The sequence below is a fragment of the Antechinus flavipes genome, chromosome 2, assembly GCF_016432865.1.
Source record: "Antechinus flavipes isolate AdamAnt ecotype Samford, QLD, Australia chromosome 2, AdamAnt_v2, whole genome shotgun sequence".
NCBI classification, from domain to species: Eukaryota; Metazoa; Chordata; class Mammalia; order Dasyuromorphia; family Dasyuridae; genus Antechinus; species Antechinus flavipes.
Window position 1 is genome coordinate 44955025 of NC_067399.1, and position 22749 is coordinate 44977773.

Consider the following 22749-nt stretch of genomic DNA (forward strand, 5'->3'; position numbering starts at 1 on the left):
AGGAGATTAAAAACCCTGGATTAGATTAATTTATACATGAATTATATTACATATTTAAGAAATAATAACAACTATTAAGCAAAAAAAAAAATCCTAAAAAATGGAGAGAGGAGGCACACTGCCAATCTCCTTTTCTGAGACAAATAACAGTCCTCATATGCAAACTAGGGAGAGATAAGACTGGGAAAGAGAAATATAGATCAGTGAGTGCAGTCAATAGAGCACTAGTGCTGGAGTCAAAAAGACTTGAATTCAGATTTGGCTTGGGCAATTCAGTTAATATCAGTTTCCTTATCTAATAAACGGGGATAATAATAGCACCTACCTTCAGGATTGTGATGAGGATCAAAATGAGAGAATAATTGTAAAAGATTTGGCACAGAATATATACTATGTAAATGTTAATTATCATATTAATGCTGTAAATAAGTTCTTTACAGTAAATATATCAATATATTCAGAAAATAAATCATTCAATGAATTGGCTTCATATTGGGAATGCATGGATGGTACAACATTAGGGAAACAATTGGTACCATGATATAAACAGAAAAGAAAAAAAAAGAAAATTAACAAAAATACATACTTATTTCAAAAGAAAAAGCTTTTGACAAGATAAAACATTCATTTATATTAAAAATCTAAAAAACATACTCACATGGAATAATTCTTGAATGTTCTCAAAAGCATATATGTAAAACCAAGAGCTAACATTGTTTGCTATAAACACTAGAAGTTGTTTTTTGTTTTTTTTTGGTTCAAATGAGTAAAGCAAAGAGCTCTTTTGCTTCACCCCACTATTTATTTGACACAATTCTAGAAATGCTTGCTTTAGCAATAAGACAGAATAAAATGAAAAATATAAACATGGTCAAGGAGAAATTGTTCATATATGCAGATGATATGATGGTCAACTTAGAAAACATTTATGAATCAGCAAAGAAATTAAGGAAGATGATTAATAGTAATAGAATGCAACCAAAATCTACAAAAATCATTAATATTTTTATAAAAGGAAAAAAATATTATAAAAGAAATTCCATTAAAATAACTAGAAATGCATAAATATTTAGGTGTCTACCATGATATATATAAGATTTATTTAAGTACAACTATAAAATATTCTTTTGAAAGAGACTTTAATTATTGGAGAAATAATCACTCTTGTGGCTAGGTCATGCCAACATAATGATAATACTACCTAAATTCATTTATGGATTTAGTGAAATACTAATCAGTTTCATAGATGGTCTCTGGAAATCCTTCCAATTCTGAAACTCTTGAACTATAATAAAATTGATTATATTTTTACCTTTATCCCATAGCTGTTCCTTTGGGAGGGTGATGTTTAGTTGAAAATGAGTAATATTAGGTTGATACTGGAAACCAAGATAAAGTGTGATGGAAAGAGGATTTTCAGGTTCTACCAAGACTATCAGAGATTCCTCTAGGGAAGTGATGTTTATAGTGATCACAAAATGGTCTGCACTCATGTTGAAGGTAGTGGGATAGGTTTCTATGCTGCCATCTCTCCAGACTATTATCTAGAATAAGAAAAAAAGTTATCCTCAGGATTCTAGGCTGTTTATCAATGCCTTGGAGTAATTTTTAGTTTAGTCATAGTTTAGTTTATGAAGGTAATAAATAATCTTTATTTCACTTCCCACTTCAGTATTTATTAGAATCAATGTTATAAGACACAGGAATATATTTAGGCCTAAAAAGTAAATGCCCCATTATCCAGTAAAACACTCTAGAACAAGAGCTGTAGTATTGTTGCCCATATAGATCTGTTTAGGTCCTAGTAAGGGGAGGGGGAAGCCAGCATGGTTTTCACAGCAAGGATATAGGATTAAGATCTAGATCTCTGATGGATTTAAGTCTTGAGATTTTCTCCTCTAGGTCTAAGATTTAGAAGAAGAATTCATATTTTTGTTAGAACCTCCAAAGTAAAAATGTAAGTAACAAAACAAAGTAATTGCCATTCAGTTAAAACTATTTCTTTCCCCACTGGATAAGGTCTTTGATCCTTTTCTGTTATGGCCTGACACTTAATATGTACCTCTGCCTCTTCCAACAAGTCTTGGATTTGAAGAGATTCATGATCAGAGGTGAGTAACACGTTTCCAATACTTCCAACAATATTCTGCTTATCAAAATGTTCGTAGGGATTAAAAGCCAGCCCTGTAACCTAAAGACAAAGAGAAAACCATTATTACAACCTCAGCAGAGGGTATATAGTGACAGATATCAAACATCAGGAGTTAGAGTAAATGTTGAGGGGATTTATAGTAATATCTTCTGAAATTAAATACAAATATCTCTCATTGTCCCACAGAAAGAAATGAAAATAAAAATTAATAAAAGATGCGTCACACTTTCCTGACTTCCATAATCTTGTCTTTATGCTTTACCTCACACACCTGGAGACTTGCCTTTTTTTCTGAGTGGCAAACACTATTGTTCTCTAGGGAAAGGCTAAGTGATGTGATTAAAGTGAGTTAGAAGACACAGAAATAAGTGTTGCCTACTAACATGATCACATACCATATTAACCATTCAGATTTTCTCAACTTTTGTACATTTAAATTAGAAGGAGCAGAGCTATAACTAGGTATGCATTCAGAATGATTTCAGTTGAGAAAATCAATGGCCTAGACTTCTGATTCCCTAAGTTTTAGGAGGGAAGCTTAGCATCTGGAAGGGAGGAGATGTGATGGTAGAAGATGGGCTTGGAAGAGAAGTGAAACTGAAAAGCATCTTGAGGGTGGTATCCCTGGCTTGGATCAGTGTAAAGTCAGAGAAAATCAACCCCCAAATACCACAAACATGGCCTTAGATGTTGGCATTTTAGGGCATAATCCCAGTTACCCTAACCTAATTATGGCTCTGAATAGATTTTTGTTTGTTGTTTAGTCATTTCAGACCTGTCCAACTTTCCTCGACCACATTTGGAGTTTTCTTAGCAAAGATATTGTAGTACTTTGCCATTTCCTTCTCCAACTCATTTTTTTTAATAATAGATTTTTATTTACAAGTTATATGCATGGGTTACAGCATTGACAATTGCCAAACCTTTTGTTCCTATTTTTCCCCTTCTTCCCCCCATCCCCTCTCTCCAATGGCAAGTTGACCAATACATGTTAAATATGTCCAACTCATTTTTACAGATGAGGAAACTGAGGCAAAAAGGATTAAGTGATTTACCCAGGATTACACAACTAGTAAGTGTCTGAGACCAGATTTGAACTCAGGAAAATGAATCTTCTTGAACAGAGATTTTAGAAGGAAACACGTTGAAATCATTCAAACTACGACAGAATACAAATAGATACAGGAGGAACCTGATGTGTGATTTCACTGATACTGGGAATTCCAGGATAAGACAACTCTTTCTATCAATCTGTGCTCTTGAGCACTGAGAGGTCAAGGGCCTTGCTCCAAGGTCGAATAGCCTGTGTGTTTGAGACAGGATTTGGAGGCCCTCTGGACTCTGAGGCTGGCCCGCTATTGATCCCTTGTTACCAGACTGCTTCTCACCAAGCACAGGCCTTCAGTTAAACCCAGAAGCATATAATTAATTATCTCTGCTGCTGTACATTTCTATGTGGCTAACATCACTCACCGCTCTGGCCAGCTTATATTCATGAGAATAATGTCATGTTTATATTGTACTTTACTCTTGGTCATCAAAACAAATGATTCTGTTCAGGAACAACTTCACACTCACTTGAATGTTTACACTTTGGTTCTTCCTCAGGAGATTGTCCAAAGCAGAGGCTGATGGGAAGCCTAAATGCATAGGTGCTGGATAATGGAGAGTAAAAGAGCTTGAAGACAAAGTTGATATATTTTGCCTTAGGGGAAAAAAAGGAAAATACATGGAATAATTGTTTTTTCCTGAAAACCAGAATTCTAAAAGTAGCTTCTCCCTTCCTCCTTTCTCTATTACCTTTTTAGCATTACAGTGGCTAGAGAGGAAGTCATTATCATTGAAGGTTGGTTGTCCTGAAGGAGGGTTTCTTGTATCTTCCCCAGGGCTAGCAAAGATGACTGTAACATGTCTTCCATCTACATTTGAAAGGAAATAACATGTCTTGTGTCCCATCCTTCTCCGTATTTTACCCCTAACAATGCATGAAGGAAGTGATAGGAATATCAAGTCTCAAGCAAAGATGACTAGAAAGGTACATTTTGGTCATAAGATCCCATCACAGAGACTTCAGACCGACTAAAGACAGATCAACCATTGCCAAAAAAAGACATAATTGAGGAAATGTCCCTTTGCCCTATAGCCAAGGCTGACCCTAGAAATACCATGAGGGAGAATATTTACTTTTCTTTTTTTATTAAAACTTTTTATTTTCAAAACAAATGCATGGGTAATTTTTCAACATTGACCCTTGCAAAACCTTGTGTTCCAAAAATTCCCCCCCCCCCAGATGTGAACTAATCCAATATATGTTAAACAGGTGCAATTCTTCTAAACATATTTCTACAATTATAGTGCTGCACAAGAAAAATCAGATCAAAAAGGAAAAAAAGAAAACAAAATGCAATCAAATAATAAAAAAGGTGAAAATACTATGTTGTGATCTATACTCAGTTCCTACTGTCCTCTATCTGGGAGCAAATGGCTCTCTCCATCAAAAGATCATTGCAACTGGCCTGAATCATCTCATTGTTGGAAAAAGACACGTCCATCAGAATTGATCATTGTATAATCTTCTTGTTGCCATGAATATTTACTTTTCTTAAAAAAATGTTTATTTGTTCTCTAAACAACTCACTTTCTGGGCATAGGATTACCTGGATGCTAAGAAGAATAAAAGGTTGGGATGTAGGACCCTGAAACATTTCAGTGGGTAGTTTCTATAGCAGTGATTCCCAGGGTAGAAATGTTCTAAAATCCAAAGAGAACATGTAACCTCCAGGATCTCCACAGACTGAAAGGAATCTCCATTCAGACATAGTAACTAAAGATTCTACGCCAACCTTCAGGATATCCTGCGGGATCCCCTCATTCTCTCCAGAGGCTTCTGTTTCACTGTTGAAGGAATCAAAGGGGCAGAAGGTTGGGGGAGCTTTCAGTTTGAAAGGATTTCCACTCAGAGACTGGACCTTCAGCAACTGCTCACTCAGGTTGGGAAGGGAACTGCTTGCATTGGTCTGTAAATATTAAAAAATAAACAAGTACAAACATATACCATCCCTGAACTTTCTTTGTAATTGGCTTGTGTGTATTTAGTGCTTTTTCTCTGGAAATAGAAGATATTTTAAAATTCCAAACAAATTTCGTAGGATTAAAATCTATTCTAATGGATATAAATAATCTTATAATTTGGTAGAAACATAAAAATCCTCTTTTGTTTTCTTTAATGGGAAAGAGTTCTCATTGTATTTTGTTCAAAAACACTGAGTCAGCCTTTGAGGGTTAGGGTGTAGCAAAAAGAAAGGAATCCAGAAAAAATCATCACTGCTGATTGAGCTGGCAGAGGAAATGAATAGCCCTGAAAATGAGTGGGCTACATGCATTTTTGTTTTGTTTTTAACAAGGAAGAGGGAGGAAGAAAATGAATGTCTGTTAACTGAAAAAAAATTTAATTTTAAAAAGAAATGAATGGACAAATAAATGGATTCATAGGCTAAAAGAAATCTGACAGACTTATACAAGATTAGGAAGTAGACTAAAAGAAATAGGATACATGTTCTTTTCTCCTTTCTATTCTTCTTTTTTTTTTAATGGGACTCTTCCTGCAGAAGAGTTGATTTAAAATCAAATAAACAAATATTTATTGAGTACCTATAATGCTCAAAGCACTAATAATAAAAGTTAACATTTGCATAGTGTTTTCTATTTGCCAAGCTCTCTACAAAAATTATATTTTATCCTCACAATGACCCTGGGAGGTAGGTGCTATTCATATCCCCATTTTACAAATGAGCAGACTGAGGGTAAGTTGCTCACTGCTACTAGGTAGGACCACCCTGCTAATTGATGTCTGAGGTTGGATTTTAACTCAGGTTTTCCTGATTCCAGACCTGACACTCTACTCACTGCACCACTTAGCTGCCTATTATGCTGCCTTTGTTTTCTCACTGTGTTTTGAATGGGCCTAGTGTAATAGATAGAAAGACTTTCCTAAAACAGGAAGAATTAGGTTCAGATTCCATTTCTGCTACATATTGGTTCTGGGTAAATTATTTCATCTAACTGCTCTAAGCAATTTCCTTCTTCTCTTCTCCTCCCTCCTTCCCTGCCTACCTTCTTTCTTTCCTTCCTTCCTTTTTTCTTTTGGGAACACTGGAGAGCATCCTGGGAGAAACTAAATATTAACTAGCATCTCATATCACATGCCAACATAAGCTCCAGATGAGACATGACTTAGACGGAAAGGGTGACATCATAAGCATTTTGGAGGAGCAAGAAGAAATTTTCTGTCAGATTTATAGATGGGGAAAGGGTTCATGACCAAAAAAGAACAGAAACACAGGAGATAAAATGAACAATTTCAATCACATAAAAAATTAAAAAGTTTTTGTACAAACAAAACCAATTCAGCTAAAATTAGAAGATAAGCAGGTAAATGGGAAAATTTTTTACAGCAATTTTCTCCCTATAAGGTCTCATAAGATACTTAGAGAATTGGTTCAGATTTATTAGAATAAAAGCCAGTCCCATAAATAAGCAAAGGGTATTAATAGTTTTCAGAGGAAGAAATACAAGCTATAAATAGCCATATTAAAAATGATCTAAATTACTAATGATTAGACAAATAATTAGGTATCATTGTAAATATAATGGACAATAACAAATCATGATTCCATAGGGATTACGATGAGACATGCTCCCTACCTCCTGATGTGATGGGGTTGGTACAGATTGAGACATGAAATGTAAATTTTGCTTGATACATGTAACAGTTGTTTTGTTTTTCTCTTGTTCTTAATGTGTTTGTGGGCAGAGTTGGAAGTGGGAGATGGATGGAAGAAATGACAGGTTTTCATTGATTAAAAAAAAAAATAAAATTTTCTTTAAAAATGAAATAATGGCTAGTCTTCAAATTTAATCTAAATAAAGTCTAGGAAATGGTTTGATGCTGCAGCAACAGTGACAATAACAAAAAACAATCATCTTTTTAAAGTGTTTATTGTGTTCAGAGCACTTTATGACACTCTGGGACAGAGGCAAAACTTCGACTAAAATATTCACTCTTACTTTCTCTTATTCTCCTCTCTCCTTTTCTTTCCTTTTTGACTTTAATGTGTCTCTTGACCCCTTCAATTCATTTTCTTACCTGTACTGTCTTGGAAAACGGGGAAGCAAACTGTATCAGCTTCTGTAGGATCTCACAAGCTCTCTGCAGTTTGGGGACCAACTGAAAATCATGAATTGATTTGTTAAGTTTCCCATTTTTTCACTTAGGATCTGCTGAGAAAAGGGGGGATGAGATCAAGTATTTAAGGGCCTTTTATATACAAGGCAATGTGCTAAGTGCTTAACAAATATTCTATTTGATCCTCACAACCTCCTTGGTGGGGTAGGAAGTAGTATTATTATCCCATTTTACAGTTAGGGAACAAACAACAGGTAAGTGACTTGAACAAGATTATATAGCTAATAAGTTTAAAATAAGATTTGAGCTCATGTCTTCTTGACTTCAGGTCCAGAGCTCTATTCACTGTGCTCTTCTCTCTGGGAATAAAGGACCTGAGGAGGGAATTTGAATGCAGAAATATGAGTTTTCCTGACTCTAAGGTAGGAGCTCTATCTGTTAGACCACCTAGCCACCTCATACCTCTGTCAAAGTCCATTACCTCATTGCATGACTATATCAGTTTGTTTAGCCATTCCCTTATTGGGAGCACATTAGGATTGTTTCCAGTTTTTCACTATCATCAATAGCAGTGGTTCTCAAACTTTTGTTTTCAGTATCTTTATCCAATTAAAAATTATTGGGAATCTCTCCAAACAGTTTTTGTTTATCTGGATTATATTTATACACATTTACCATATTGGAAATAAAAACTATTTTTGAATTTGTAGACCCTCTAAAAGAGTTTCAGAGATCCCCAGGATTCTCTAGACCATATTTTGAGAACCACTGATCAATAGTAAAGCCATGAGCATCTTTGTAAACAATCACTTTTTTTTGCCCCTTTGGTTTATTTTCTTGGTATTCCTAAAATGGAATTACTATTTCAAATAGTCTGATCAGTTTTATAGTCCTTATTATATGTTGCAAGATTACTCTCCTAAAAAGGACACTGATTTTCAAAATTTCCTATTTATTTACTCCTCTAGTGCTGTTTCACAATTTTATTTATTTTTGCTAATAGGTATATGTTATTATATATGTGTTTTAATTTCTATTTCTGCAGTTAGAAATAAGGTATACATTTTCACATGTTATTACTTTTTTTGACTATTTAAGGGCTGAAATGTGACAGTTTTTAGTTATTTATAGGTAAGATAGATATTTTAATAGTAAAACTTTATGAGATACTTTTAAAAATCTTTGTTTTATTATATTTTATACTATTAAAACTTTAAATAAACTGCCCTGCCCTATCTTGCCTGCTTCATCCTGGAACATCTCTGTGTTCTTTTTATCCTGAAATATTAAAGGCTGAAATATGGTTGAGACATTACAGAATTCATTTTCATCAATATTTTTAGTAACAGAAACAGTCTCTTTGCCAACAATGGATAAGGTAATGTCCTATTTGGAGATGAAAAGAGAAGAACTTTCCAGCTCTACCATCTTTAAGGACATTAGCAAAATAAGAAGACTTTTCTTTCCTTGGTTTCACAGAATAATACGGGAGATAATAATAATAACTTTTATAAAGCACTTTTGTCTATATGAAGCAATTTACTCACAATAAATCTCTAAGTCATGAATTATTACTATCCCTATTTTTCAGATGGAGGTGTGCTTTGCCCAGGGTGACATTTGTTGTAATGGTGAAGAATTGAACCCCAATCTCTTGACTTAAAATTCAGTCCTCTTTCCACTGAACCTTATTGCCTCTTTACTTTAATTGGCCATTTGTACCTGATCAGAAGTATTCTGAAATGATACTTGAGGATTAGTTGTAAAGATGGACAGGGCTGGTGCTTCTCTTGGGGTTGCAGGTATCTTTGACACAGGTTTTTCAGACGTAGGCTTGTTAAATGTTGTTGTCATTGGGAGAGGCGGCCTGGCAAATGGAGATATTGCCAGCAGAATCTGCTCTGTGGTCTGGGGCATTGTTGATGAAATCAGGATATTGGATATTTCTTGGCACAAGGTTGTTGACTAGAAAATATAAAGAAAATGATAATAAATGAAAGGATATGCTTTTGCAAATAGTTATAGAAATGAGAGATTTTATTTAATTTTTCTCTCCTTTTTTGCAATGCCAGAAGTTAGATCTTTGCACCAGCTGAGGGGCAGTTGTAATTAGGGAGACCTGGATACATATCCTACCTTTGACATTTACTAGCTATGTGACCATGGGAAAATGACTTCCCCTCTCTGAACCTCATTCTCTTTATCTATAAAATAGGGGGCTGGGTACAATTAATCCTAAGGTTTAATTCTATGATCTTATGATATAGAGTACTTGGTTATTCATTGTAGGGTTTCTAGGGAAGAGGCAATGTGTTAAGAAAATTACTGAAAAAAAGGAAAAAAAAAACCTTTTTTATTCTAATGGAGTTACAAAGAATAATCAACAACTAAAGTTGTTTTGAGCATAGACTCAGAGTCCAGAATTTTACCACTTGGATGTATAACTGGGGTCTGGCACATTTGCAGAACCCATCTGCTTGTCTATATTGATGGAACTTCCTGCTTCTGGGAGAGAGATGATGGCCCGGGAGCCAAGTGCCTTAGAGAGACTTGCACAGACATTCTGGAACTGGTTCTGCTCTGCTAACCATGTGGTAAATGGGAGTCACATTGATTGTGGGGTCATTCAAAACTTGTAATTGCCATCTCTCTTGTTCAGTCCATATTTGGTGATTTTTTTGTTCATAGCATCTGATGAAACACTATGCTGTAAAGAGAGTCTGTGGATTCTTCTCTCTTCTGAAGACCTATGGCCCTGAGAAATGAACCTTGGTCCTTGGTCTTTGTTTTTGTACTTTTCCCATATAGGTAAAAGAGATCGGAACCTCTGGCTTTGTGAATCTGAAAGGTAGGAGGACATTTTAGCATCCTGATGTCAAGATGTGGGTTCCATGGCCAGTGAATCATCAATATCCTAAAGAGCAAGAAGTGACTATTGTGGGGGATAATCTTTGGAATCCCAGCTCAGGAGCAACTGAGACAAGGACTCATCTCATAGAGGTGCTATTTTTGAATGTTATTTAGGTACTGTGCTAAGAGATCACATAGTGGAGGAGAATATACCCATGAGATGTTGAGGAGAAAGGTGGGGGTTACTGTTTATAATTTGTTTTTTCTATATCTTTGAAATAAATGTATTTTTGTAGAAGCCAATCTATGAAAGGAACTGGGATATTAATTACTGGCATTTAACTGTGGAGGAGTTGGGATGGAACACATCCAGTGGAGACTCAAACTAAGCACAATAGATAAGAAAACCCTCAGGATTACTTTTTGGAAATCCAAATGTAGCAGGCCCTCCCACTAGGCTGGATACAGAAGTATCAGAGTTTGAAAGGGACCTCACACATCATCTAGCTCAATCCATGCCTGAACAAAAATCTTCTTGATTCTATTCCTGATCCACTTTTTGTGGAAAAGGAAACTGAAATCCAAAAAAGTGATTTTTCTCAAGATCACACAATAAAATAGTGGCAGATCCAAAATAAAAACTAGGGTGTCCTGATTCTTGCTAAATGTTCTTTCCAAGAATAAATGAATGAATCTCATATAAAATTCAGAAAGAATGAGTTTGACAAGAGTCATATTGGTTATGTGACTCTGGGCAAGTCAATTTCTCAGCGTCCTTTAGTCTTTAAGACTATACAAAGACTAATGCTAATCTGCATCTTTATAAAAGTTTCTATATGCCTGTAAAATCATAGACCAAAAGAAACAAAAGAGTGGGAAGAATGGAGTGTTTCAGCACCTGTACCATGAAAGGATGGTTCACCCAGCTGGTTGGTTATTTAATACCCTGGATAGAGAAAGTCAAAACCTTTCTTTCTTCCCCACTGTAGCCTTTCACTTTATTCTTCATTTGCGTAAGGTTCACTGAGAACCAACTGTGAGGAATTTTATTTGTAAACTGCTGTATTCATGTTCAACTCGTCCATGTCCATCCATGTTCAATTAGTTAAATTGTGCCTCCTACACGCAAGGAAATGGGGTAGGCAGCCAGTGAAGGGATACAAGGCTTTCCTCAACATACTTTATTTTAGAAACATGAACCAACTGTCGCCAGCTATATCTTGCAAAAACTATGATTGCTATGTATAAATTGCCTTTTGGTGAGCCATGGAAATAAGAATGACCATTTATTTTTCATATTTGAAATCTCCTTCATGAGAGATAGGATAGTATTAATATATATTTCTTAAACAAGGGTCTTATTATTCAATCATATACAACTCGTTGTGATCCTATTTGGGGATTTCTTGGCAAATGGTTTGCCATTTGCTTCTCCAATTCATTTTACAGATGAGTAAACTGAGGTAAACAAGGTTCAATGATTTATCCAGTGTCTGATGCCAGATTTGCACTTACAAAGGTAATTCTTCTTCTATTTAAAGTATATAGAACCTAAGTTAAGAACCTGTGTAAACATGCATATATTTATATATATGCAATACACATATACACATGTGTATACACACAACTATTTAAATAAGATTAGTTTCCTTAGAAATCTCTAGTATTTTGTTTTATTTAAAAACCTTTGTTTGTGAAGGGGTCCTTCCGATTCTCAGCTGACAAAGAGTTCTACTACACAAGAAGATTAAGAATTTCTGCTGTAGTGAATAGAACTGACTGAGAAACCCAGAAGACAATTTCAAAATGGAGAATTTGTGAGTTCTCTGCCAAGTCCCTCAACCACTCAGAACTGTGGGAAAGTCTGGAAGTCTGTAAATTATGGAATTTGGAATATCTCTATACCAAAGAGATCATAGGCCAGTCTCTGTCCCTAGCCTTCTTCACAGGCAGAATAATTATGGAATAGTATAGAAGATAGTCACATCCACATAGAATAAAATACAGCAATGCCAGCACAATTATAGCAGGATTACTCTTCGTAAGAGAGAAACTAGACTCACTCCATGCATGTTAGAAGCATAAAGCACTTACTTGAGAAATGTCAGTGATCTGTTGACATCTGGATGAAAGATGATGGTCTGTTAGAGGAAGAAAAAAGAATTCAAGAAGTCAAGACTGTGGAAAGAAATATCTAGATCTTCTTTGAATACATCTAATCTTGGATCTTTAAAATCATTTGATTTAAGTATTTGAAGCTATTGGTGCCCTACTGGCTGTCAGGCTAATTCTAAAACCAACAGCGTATGAATATTGCCATGAAATCATTTCCCTATTAATTATTTATTATAGGTAAAAAGGACCATTTAAGGGAAATGATGTTGATTTTCACAAAGATGTGTAAGTAGATAGAGAGAGAGAATGAGAGCTAGATAATGCTCTTATGTGGTGTCCTGGAGAGAGTGCTAAACTTAGGAAGATCTGTATTCAAATCTTGCCTGTGAAACTTATTAACTGTGTGACCACAGGTTATCACTTAGCCTGTCTACTTCAGTTACCTTGTCTGCAAAATGGAATGATTAATACCAGCCTCTACTTCAAGGGGTTGTTGTAAGTATAAAATGAAATAATATTTCTTAAAAGCCTGCAAACTTTTGAATATTATAGAAATGCTAACTATTATTAGGTTCTACTTACTGTCAGTGGGACAGCCTCATTCTCCTTTAGTTTTTACAACTGTTAAAATGAGGAATATTACAGCACCTGCCTCACCGAGATGATCAATGAGATAATATCCGTAAAGTGCTTAGCACTGTGTCTGGCACACAGTAGGCATTTGATAAATGGTACATAGTAGGTATTTAACAAATATATGTTTTCCTCCCCTTTTCCCTATGTAATTTTATATACTTGGAAATAACTAAAAACTATCAGCCTACAAAAAAAGTTTGTGGGCTAACACATTTTTTTTTTTTTTTTGGCTTTCTTAGCCCTTATTTCCTATCAAGATGGCAATGTCCTCAAGGAAGGGTATAAATATAAAGTCAAAGGACTGTATGAGTACAGTACAGTATTTATATTGAAAGTGTTATTAACATTTTTCATAATGTTTAGCTCAGATTTCTTTTGGGTTTTGTGCTTCTGAGTTTGTCTTAATGCTTAGGACTACAGAAACACCTTACTTTGCCCTTCTCATCTGGGTACTTGAATTGAGATGACAGCATTGTTTCTGAGGGAGCTATGCATTTCATTTGACCAGAGGGAGTTTCAAGGTAATACTTTTTGCTAGATTTGTATATGAAGTACAGGAATATTAAATGATAGAAGCATATTTCTCCTGTTATTTGAATTTGAAGCATGATTCTAGCAATGTGAAAGAAGAAAGCAATTTCATTTCCACTATTTAAAAATGAAATAATCACTGTCATGCCCTTGGGCTGAATCATTCATTATCAAACCATAAATGACAATGTAAGAGACTTATGCATTACTGTAGAAATTTCTGTGTAAATTCTGATATCTAGCATGCTACCGAGAGGAAAGATTTATTATGAAGGAAAAAAACTAGTACCTGAGACAATCTCATTTTTCATCTTAGAGATTTCCCACTTTTTCCCCTTGATTGTTGGGTTAACTGGGGCATCCTTTCTGTCTCTTGTATGGTTGTCATGTGGATGGTTCCGAAAGGCATCTATTTGGAATCCAAAGTGGAAAATAAACTATTATATCAATAGCTCTTGCTGTGAGACAGTCTTTGAAAAATCGTGTTCTTCACTAAAGTAACAATAGAGAAAAATAAAAACAACAATTTTTAATCTGGCTATTGTTCTTTGGAACAATAACCTAAGAATGCAGAAGAAACTTATCTAGTGTTGCCCAAAGTCATACCTTACATTAGGATCACATCATATTAGAAAAAGCAGCTAGGTTAGCAATCAGGGAAAAAAAAAAAGCAAATGGTAGTCAGACAATTATAAAATGAAATATTGGAAACAATTTATATTTAAGGGCAAATACCTATTTTTAAAAAGTCCCTCTAAGAAAAATCAGTATTGACCTATATAACATGGTAGATTTTTATAATAAGAAAGTTTGCCTTTAAAATGTTCCTAGCTTTAGATAAATTTGCCATTTAGTTTTAAATCACTATTTATTGTCATAACAAAATTTTAATAAAAATTTTGTTACCTTAATTATAACTTCCTAAAAAAATTCTCCTACATTAACACACACATGTATATATAATAAGTGTATATACATACATACACACATATACCCACCAGGAGATTTCACATGTATATAAAAACACTGGTTTCATCATGCACACATATGCATTCTCCTTTATGGGATTCATAATCCATGTCCCATCCCCCATATATTAGTAAAGCTATGGCTCTGTCTTTGGTTTTCTTCTCTTTTGTCTCTATATTCTTGGCATCTCATTAGCTCCCAGGATTTCAATAACTATCCCTTGTGCTGCTGACTTCCAGTTTATCTATTTATCCTTCATCTCTCTGCTGAGGTCCAGTCTCACATCTCTGACCGCCTCTGGGACATCTTTACCTGGATAGCCAATAAACATCTCAAACTCAATACATACAAAGTGGAAATCATTATATTCTTCTCTTAAATTCATCCCTTCTTCTATGAGAAGGGGAGTAAGATATGAGAAAACTAAAAAGGTGAGAAGAGGACAATTATAAAGGTGTTTAAAAGCCAAAATAGAGAATTTTTCAAGATTTGAATCTTGAAAGAACATAGGAAATGATAAACGCTAAATACTGAATTGAATTCTACTTTCTCCACTCTGTGACAATTCCTATAAACTCACTTTTTTCTGAATTATTCATATTCATCATATATTATAACTTACCTAGCCCCTTTTAGTCAATGGGTACACACTTCATTTCCATTCTCTACTATGAATATTTTGTTATATATGAATCTTTCTTTCTTTGACTTGCATTGGATTGCTGAATCAAAGGATATGAAAATTTAGTGAATTTTTTTTCTGTTCTACTTTGTATATGGAAATACAAAATTTATATGTAAAGATCAAATTTATATATAAAGATTAAAATAAAAACACTGTATCCCACCTACCATGATTCATTCATGCAAGGTAGTTGATCTAGTTATTCATATTTTATTATTTTCATCAATCTTTAAAAAATCAAAATTCCAACTTTCTTCCCTTCATCCATTCTTCTAATTCCATCTGTCTAGTACATTTAATACACATATACATATATACACATATACATGTGTGTATGTATAATTTATTAAGCATCTACTATGTACCAGGCATTATGCTAAACCCTGGGATTACAAAAAGGGCAAAAGTACAGCCCCTATCATCAAATATACATACATACATATATACATATTTTAATCTCTGGAATCTCATATATTTCTCATGTACATACATGCATATATACACATACATACATATATACACATTTTACTCTCTGAAACCTCATATATATTTCTGACAACTTAAAACAGATTTATCACTTACCTCCTTGACAAATGAAAAAATGTTCTTTTGAACAAAGGTCTACTTTGGATGAAACTAAATCCAAATTTCTGATCACATATGTGCATCTGTTGGAAGGGGAAAGCCCAGATCTTGTGAAGATGTTGGCAGAGACTTCTGTGAAAGAGAGAGCAGGTCCAGATGATCATTCCTGTTAGTAGTCAATAAATAATACCAATCTGAGATGCACAAATCTGCTAATTAACTTCTGGTCAAATGGAGGAAAGAGGTCTGAGTTTTATTTCACATTTTATCACTTTCCTCATTTACAAAATTGTAGGGTAGAAAAAGATAGATCTAACTGACCAATAAAATGCCCCTTCTAGCCCTAAATCTTAGGGCCTGTCTTTAAAACATAGCCTTTGTCTTAAGGCTTTAGAAATTAATTTCCCAAGGATGATGATAATGTCTAATATAGCCCCTACATTCATGATCACAAGGTTACAGAATCTCAGAGTTGGCAGAGACTTCAGATGCCATCTACTGCAACCTGAATAAAAATATTTGCTATAAATAACGATGCAGATACATCATCATCTGATATTTGCTTGAAGTCAGGCAGTGAGGTAGAATAGTCTGAGGAAACCCATTATATTTTTGACTGGTTCTAATTTGTAGGAAGTTTTCCCTTACATCAAGGCTCAATATGCCTTTCTGCAACTTTTACTAACTGTGCCTTATCATGCTTCCATGTCTAAGAAGAACAAATTTGACATCTCTTCTTTATTTCAATTCTTCAAGTATTTGAAGATGTCTTCTATGCCCTAAGTCTTCTATTCTCTAGATTAAACATTCCTGGTTTCTTCAATTAATCAAAATAATCTTAATATGATCTCTAATACCTTCACCCTCTACATCACAATTTACTCTTGCTACACTCAGGCTAGCTAATGTACTTCTTAGAATATGGTGCCTGAAACTGAGTGCAGTAATCCAGGTGTAGTCTGATCAAGAATGAATATATGGGACTATCACAACTTTCCTTATTTTGGAAACTAAATTTTGACTTTTTGGACAATGAGTTGACTTCTATTGAGTGATCGATTTACAAATAAACTCTAGATCTTTTAAAACTCAAACTGCTGAATATCCATTTCTTTTTTGATTAAGTTGAATTTTTGAATCCAAGTATAGTCTTTACATTCATTTGTATTCAGTTTAATCTTACTGCATTCAGCCCATCATCTGAGTCTATAATCTTAACATCCTATCTCTTTCAGCCAGTGAGTTAAGTATGCCTTGCAGCACTGTGTCATCTGAAAACTTGATAAATATCCTTGAATGTTTATTTATGCCTTTGTCCAAGTCATTAATAAAAATATCAAACTTCACAGCACCAAGGACAGATCATTGGGGAATTAGAGATCTTCTAAGTTGATATTGATCCTTTAATCAATGTCATGATCACTCAATGTTTATTCAATTAGTTCTGAACCCCTCTAAGTCCACAATCATCTATCCCATCTCTCCATTTTCCCCACAAAATTAGTATGAAATACTCTGTTAAATGCTTTACAAAAATCGGTGTTTTCCCCATTCTGAAAACTGGAATGTTATCCTTCATCAGGCCTGTGGCATTTCTCACAGATCATCTTTTAGAATCCACTGACAACATCTCAGCAATCATAGTTACTAGTTCTTTCAATGCCCTAAAATATAATTAGCTTGACTGGAGGCTTTAAATCATCATTTCTCATACACTTGGAATTTCAACTCCTATTAAACATTTTTGTTCTACCTTTCCAATTCAACAGGAAGAATTTATGAGCCTGAGTTAATATTAATTTTGACTTTTTTTTCTGCCATTGAGCAGGCAACAGAGTTCCTCATCTTTGCTGAAGAAGAGTCTTCTATGTGTCTCTAAAGATCTACAGTCCTTAATCCTCTGAGCTTCCAGCACAGTGATCCCCTCATCTTCCTGATTCCTGATTCTAGAGTTCCTAGATCTAAATATATTAAGTAAAGAGAATTCTCTAAGATAGAATTCTGGAGGTCAGAAAAAAACATATTGTACTGGGCACCTTATTCAGAGAAGATACATGATGTTACCTTTCCTTTTTAACCAAGAAATCCTGACCCCTGGAGACAGATAGGTCCTAATCTTTAGGACAGACTCTGAAGGGGTTCACTTTGAGAACCATGACATAAAGGTAAGATTTACTCTCAGCTAGATGAAGAGGAAATGAGATACGTGAGTGCACTCGTTTAGGCAATTCCTGTACCTACCACTAAAAGATGATACTTTCTCTGCAACTCAGACAGTTACTTACAGCACTTATCCAGGACAACACAGGCAGAATATGTCAGAGGCAGGCTTTCATGTCTTTGAGTCTGGCTCTCTACCCCTTTTACATGTCATCTAATTGTAAAACTCTTAGCACACTGCCTGGCACATAGTAAGCACTCTATAAAAGGTAGTTCTTATTATTATTGTGATAAATACATATCAATCACAGATATGAAGAGAAATCATCTTATCTAGTCTGACTCCTCTCATTTGGGAAACAGATTTAGAGGAGACAACTCAAGGTCACTGAAATTGTGGCGATCGAGCCAAGAGGTGGGTCCAGTCATAAGATCCCATTTTGTGGAAGACCTTTTTCTATTCTATGAGAATATCATAAATCAATTTATCCCTGTTATTCCTGTGACATTTTAAATGATTTCCTCTCTAGAAGTGAGACAATGTTCAAATTCCTAAAATGAAAGTGAGATTCTCTAATGAGACAACTCTCCCTAATTAAATCTGCCCTAAAGAGCTCAGTTACATTGTATGAGACTCAAATCATCTAAGGAAGGAGACAGTTGACTTTCCCTCCCATTTAGACCCATTGGAGAGCAGAAAAATGAGGTAACTGACTTATTTAGGAAATATATAAGGAAGTATATGGTACATCTTGCCATATAATTGGAAGAGGATTTTTTGAGTAGGAAAAACTATGATTAGATTAGGATTTATGGGTGCTTCTTTCCCAAGCTTTAACTAATTTGATTCTGAACATTGTTTAATCAACTTTGTATTGATTAGAAAATATGATTTTTTTTTCTACAAACAGAACCAAAACCAGTGAGTGGCTAACACATAGCATATCTAATGCTTTTGTCATGTTTGGGAAAGAGGGTAGGGAGAGGAAGCAGGAGGAATTATATATAAATGCAAAAAATTTTTTTAAAATAAGAAACAGGTATTATTATGCTTCTTGCATACAAGATCATAGCATCATATATTTAGGGCTGGAAAAGACCTCTGAGTCCTGTTAACCTAACACCCTTACTTTACAGATGAAGAAATAGAGACCCAGGAGGTTTGAGGATGTGTTTCAAGTCACAAAAATGGCAGCATCAGAGGTGAGATAGTAGGTGCTTCATGCACATTTGTTGAATGGAATTATCATTTCACAGTTCAGAGGAATAAGGGATGAACTGAAGTAATTTAAACAAAGACACTGAAAAAGTCAGTGGACAAAGTAGAGTTATAGGACTGAAAGCAGAGGATCAGAATACTAAGTAAAGAAGTTGTTGTACTCCTTGATACTTTACCTTTTCTCTTCTTCTTTATCAATGGATCGGAATCTGGCCTAATCCACCACTTCTTTCCTTCTTCCAGGTAATCTTTGAGATGATTTTTAATGTCCTGATTCCACATGGTCATCAATTGACCCCCCTGTCTATGGCAATAGTTCTGTGCTCCCTCGAATGAGCAGTGAACCCTGTTAAGTTGATAGCAGTCACTTTTTCTATGTTGCTTTTGGTAATTTAGTCCTCCTCCTCTTAAAACATTTTGTCCAATGCAGAGCCAAAGCCAGATCCCTGTTCGGAACATCATCCTCCCTGACCCAGAACCAAAAAATGACTGGTCTGCACTCTTTAGCAGATACCTGGTCCTTTTAAACATACATCTGGTGCTTTTGTCATGTGTGTTGGGGGGAATTGTAGATAATGCAAGAAGGAACAAAAGCTTTTTTTTTTTTTAATTTAAAGGATCAAGTTCCTCTAAGCCAAAGGGTAAATAAATGAGAATAACAAATCCATGGATCTTTGAAGAGGCAACCCCACCTGTGTCTATGTATCTGGATAACGCCCTGCCTATGGATTAAGCCATTATTTACTTAATATAAATTGTGTAGCTCTTGACCTAGAGGCTTCCTCCTGATATAAGGGATATAGCTACATTTTAGGGATTTCTCCCCTATCGGCTTATTGCCCCTTACCCAGGTGTAATCTGGAAATGTCAGCACCTGTCATTGCCATGATAGTAGCCCACTAGCCTCTCTTACTGGACGTAGGATCACTAGATTCAAAAACCATAACACAATGTTTTTTTGTAAGTTAATGAAAAAAAAAAACCAAATAGCCCCCCCCCCCAAAAAAAAAAAAACAAACCCAGATTTTTATCTAAGTCCTTAGATATCATAGATGCTTCTCTCTACATTCAACAATCCTGTCCTATCTGAAACTCCAGCAAGGGAGGAAGCAAGGATCTGCCATCTTCCCTATCATTCTCTCCTGTCTTTCATTTGTAATTTTCCTTAGTTCTCTGCAGGTAGGAGTTTGTCCTACAAGTTCTGTTCATTTTCATTGATGAGTTGACTTCTAGTCACTTAACTTTCCACACAATTTTTAATTCTAGTTATTGTGAGTGGTGTTTGTCACTTTTCCCAGGACACCAGCTAACAGCATATAACAGGGCTTGGGGGGGGTGGGGAGGTGGAAGGCGTTTAGGGAGTAGGGAAGGAAGCATATCAGCATCTTTGTTGAATGAGTTCCAAATGACTCTGTTCTTTTGAAAATGTACACCTGGATTCTACAGCTCTTTCTCCTCTGAAGATCTTTGAAGGCACAGTGAGAATGCCCTCTTTCTGGACTATTGTATTATGAAGGATAAATCCTATCTGCTTACTCTCTTCCCTGGTACTTCAAGGATATGTAGCCCACCAAGTGAGTCATGGCATTCAAATGTCCTGTCTTTCTTCAGGGCAGCTGGGCTAGATTATTTAAATTATCGAAGAGTTGCTTTTGATTTGCAAAAGATCACCGAAAAGGACTGAAGAAGTAGAGCTTATCTTGCTGCTGCTGGGGAAGGCACCATTTGTTGAAGGAGAAGTAGGTTTTTTGTAATTCCTACTATACCTAGATATTTGGGATTGTGTACATCTAAATCATTCCTAGGTGGGAGTTTCCAGGTCACATGAGTAACAAGATGGAGAACTAGTCATTTTCTTTGATCCCCATGATCTATCAAACCTTTCCAAAGCAGAAATTTTGTGCCCAAGATAAAGGAAATTCCATTCTCTCCAAAATCTGGGACACTCAGAATTTAAAAGAAGGTAAATTGTAGTCCAAGGAATAAAACCCTTGAGAAGTCAGACAAAGAGAAAGTTCATTTATTACCTCCTTAGTCCTAGAAGTTTGTAGCTCAAGATTGCATTAGTGTTTTTTGGCTGCTGCATCACAGTGCTGACTCATATTGAATTTCCAGTCCAACAAACTCTTATATTTTCTTTTTTAGACAAACTGTTGTCTAAATGTCTACATGTAAGGATGAGGTCTACATCACCTATCCCATTTTAGCTCTGATTCTTCAACTAGGTGAGAACATATTTCAATTAGTCAAAAGATCTTAGACTCAGTATAAAATGTCTTTGAAAGCCATTAGGTGAAATGAAAAAACATGAGACTGGAAGTTTGACCTAATAGGCTGAGAAAACTTGATTATACTTAGGGATGATATTTAAGTTAGCATTCTAGTTGAAGTGGGAGGTTATTCTAGAAATTGTATTGAGTCTAGAATTCAAGTTGAACTAACTCCCACATTCAACTCCCTACTTCTCTTATGAGAAGAAAATGCTTAGGATGGAGGTGGAGCAAAGAAGCTTTGGCTTTAGTTTTGACTAGTTCTGTCTCCACGTCTACTCTCCTGCCAACTATTACCCTTAGAAAAAGTCTTTTCAGATTTACATAAACTGAGGCTGAGCAAAACAAGCAGAACCAGGAATATATTGTATACAATGATAGCAAGAATGTGTGATGATCAAATATGAAAGACTTGGTTCTTCTCAGTGATTCAATGATTCAAAGCAATCCTAATAGAAAATGCCATCTCCATCCAGAAAAAGAACTAAGGAGACTGAATGTAAATCAACACAGACTATGTTCATTTCTTTTTCTTTTTTTTTTATCTCTACTATGGTTTTTCCCTTTTTGCTCTTTTTTTGCTCTCCTAACATGATTCATAAAGCACTGTGTGTTAAAAAAAAAAATAAAGTAGAAAAAGCCAAATGCATTAAATCTAAGCTTATAATCCCTATACATCTAAAACAATAAATTTCCTGAGTTATTAAAAAGAAGTCTTTTCATCTTTGTAGAGTTCAGAACATGTATAATCCCCATCTTTCCACTGGTCTTCTAGCATCTCACCCCCAAGACAGCATCAATATCCTAGCAGTGTCTCTAGATCAGTTGGTTGATTGGATCAGCGATAGACAAACATGGAAGGGATTTTCTTGAGCACCCAACAAATGAGAGAAAGGCACTTCCAGCTATCAGGAGTTATAATCTACTTCTCTGCCATAGAGATCTGGGGGAATTGTACCATCTTATTATACTATCTTAATAAATGCCCCTTTCTAAAAACTACTTAAATTTCACTAACTAAATGGATTCTCAACTGATGGTTTTTGGAATAAGTACATCCTTGATATAGTGAACATCATTTCCAACTCTTCAGGGACAGTCTTGAACCCTGAGGGGGAAAAGTAATTAGTCAAGCTCTAGAAAACCCACTTCATCAGTGGGACTAAGAAGATGGAATGAAGATGCCTTCAAGTCTACATCGGCTAAACATGTCTTTTCCATTTTGTACTTAGAAAACTGATTTTTGAAACCAAATATAAATACAGTATAATTGGTTGAAGAGAATGGCTTTCCTAAATTGTATGGTGAAAATTTTTTTATTAAAATTTTTTATTTACAAAACATATGCATGGGTAATTTTTCAACATTGATCCTTGCAAAGCCTTCTGTTCC

General features: G+C 35.1%; 1 protein-coding gene and 1 long non-coding RNA gene across 2 annotated transcripts in view; both read right to left on the reverse strand.

The window, feature by feature from the left end:
* Window positions 1-19564, reverse strand: part of PKD1L3 (polycystin 1 like 3, transient receptor potential channel interacting) — a 56492-nt gene extending 36928 nt beyond the window's left edge. The window contains exons 1-9 of the mRNA XM_051973532.1: window positions 19264-19564; window positions 14722-14831; window positions 7299-7379; window positions 4880-5169; window positions 4810-4816; window positions 3953-4071; window positions 3731-3857; window positions 2063-2191; window positions 1313-1544 (exon numbers count right to left, since the gene is read on the reverse strand). Of these exons, the coding sequence (XP_051829492.1) occupies window positions 1313-1544; window positions 2063-2191; window positions 3731-3857; window positions 3953-4071; window positions 4810-4816; window positions 4880-5169; window positions 7299-7379; window positions 14722-14831; window positions 19264-19549 (1381 nt within the window). The 5' untranslated portion in view covers window positions 19550-19564. The remainder of the gene's footprint in view (window positions 1-1312; window positions 1545-2062; window positions 2192-3730; window positions 3858-3952; window positions 4072-4809; window positions 4817-4879; window positions 5170-7298; window positions 7380-14721; window positions 14832-19263) is intronic.
* LOC127547717 (uncharacterized) lies at window positions 9066-13874 on the reverse strand. Its single transcript, XR_007950256.1, has 3 exons — window positions 13759-13874; window positions 12282-12328; window positions 9066-9302 (listed from the first exon to the last, which is right to left on the reverse strand). It is a non-coding gene; the product is annotated as an uncharacterized LOC127547717 (long non-coding RNA).
* Window positions 19565-22749: the final 3185 nt, after the last annotated feature.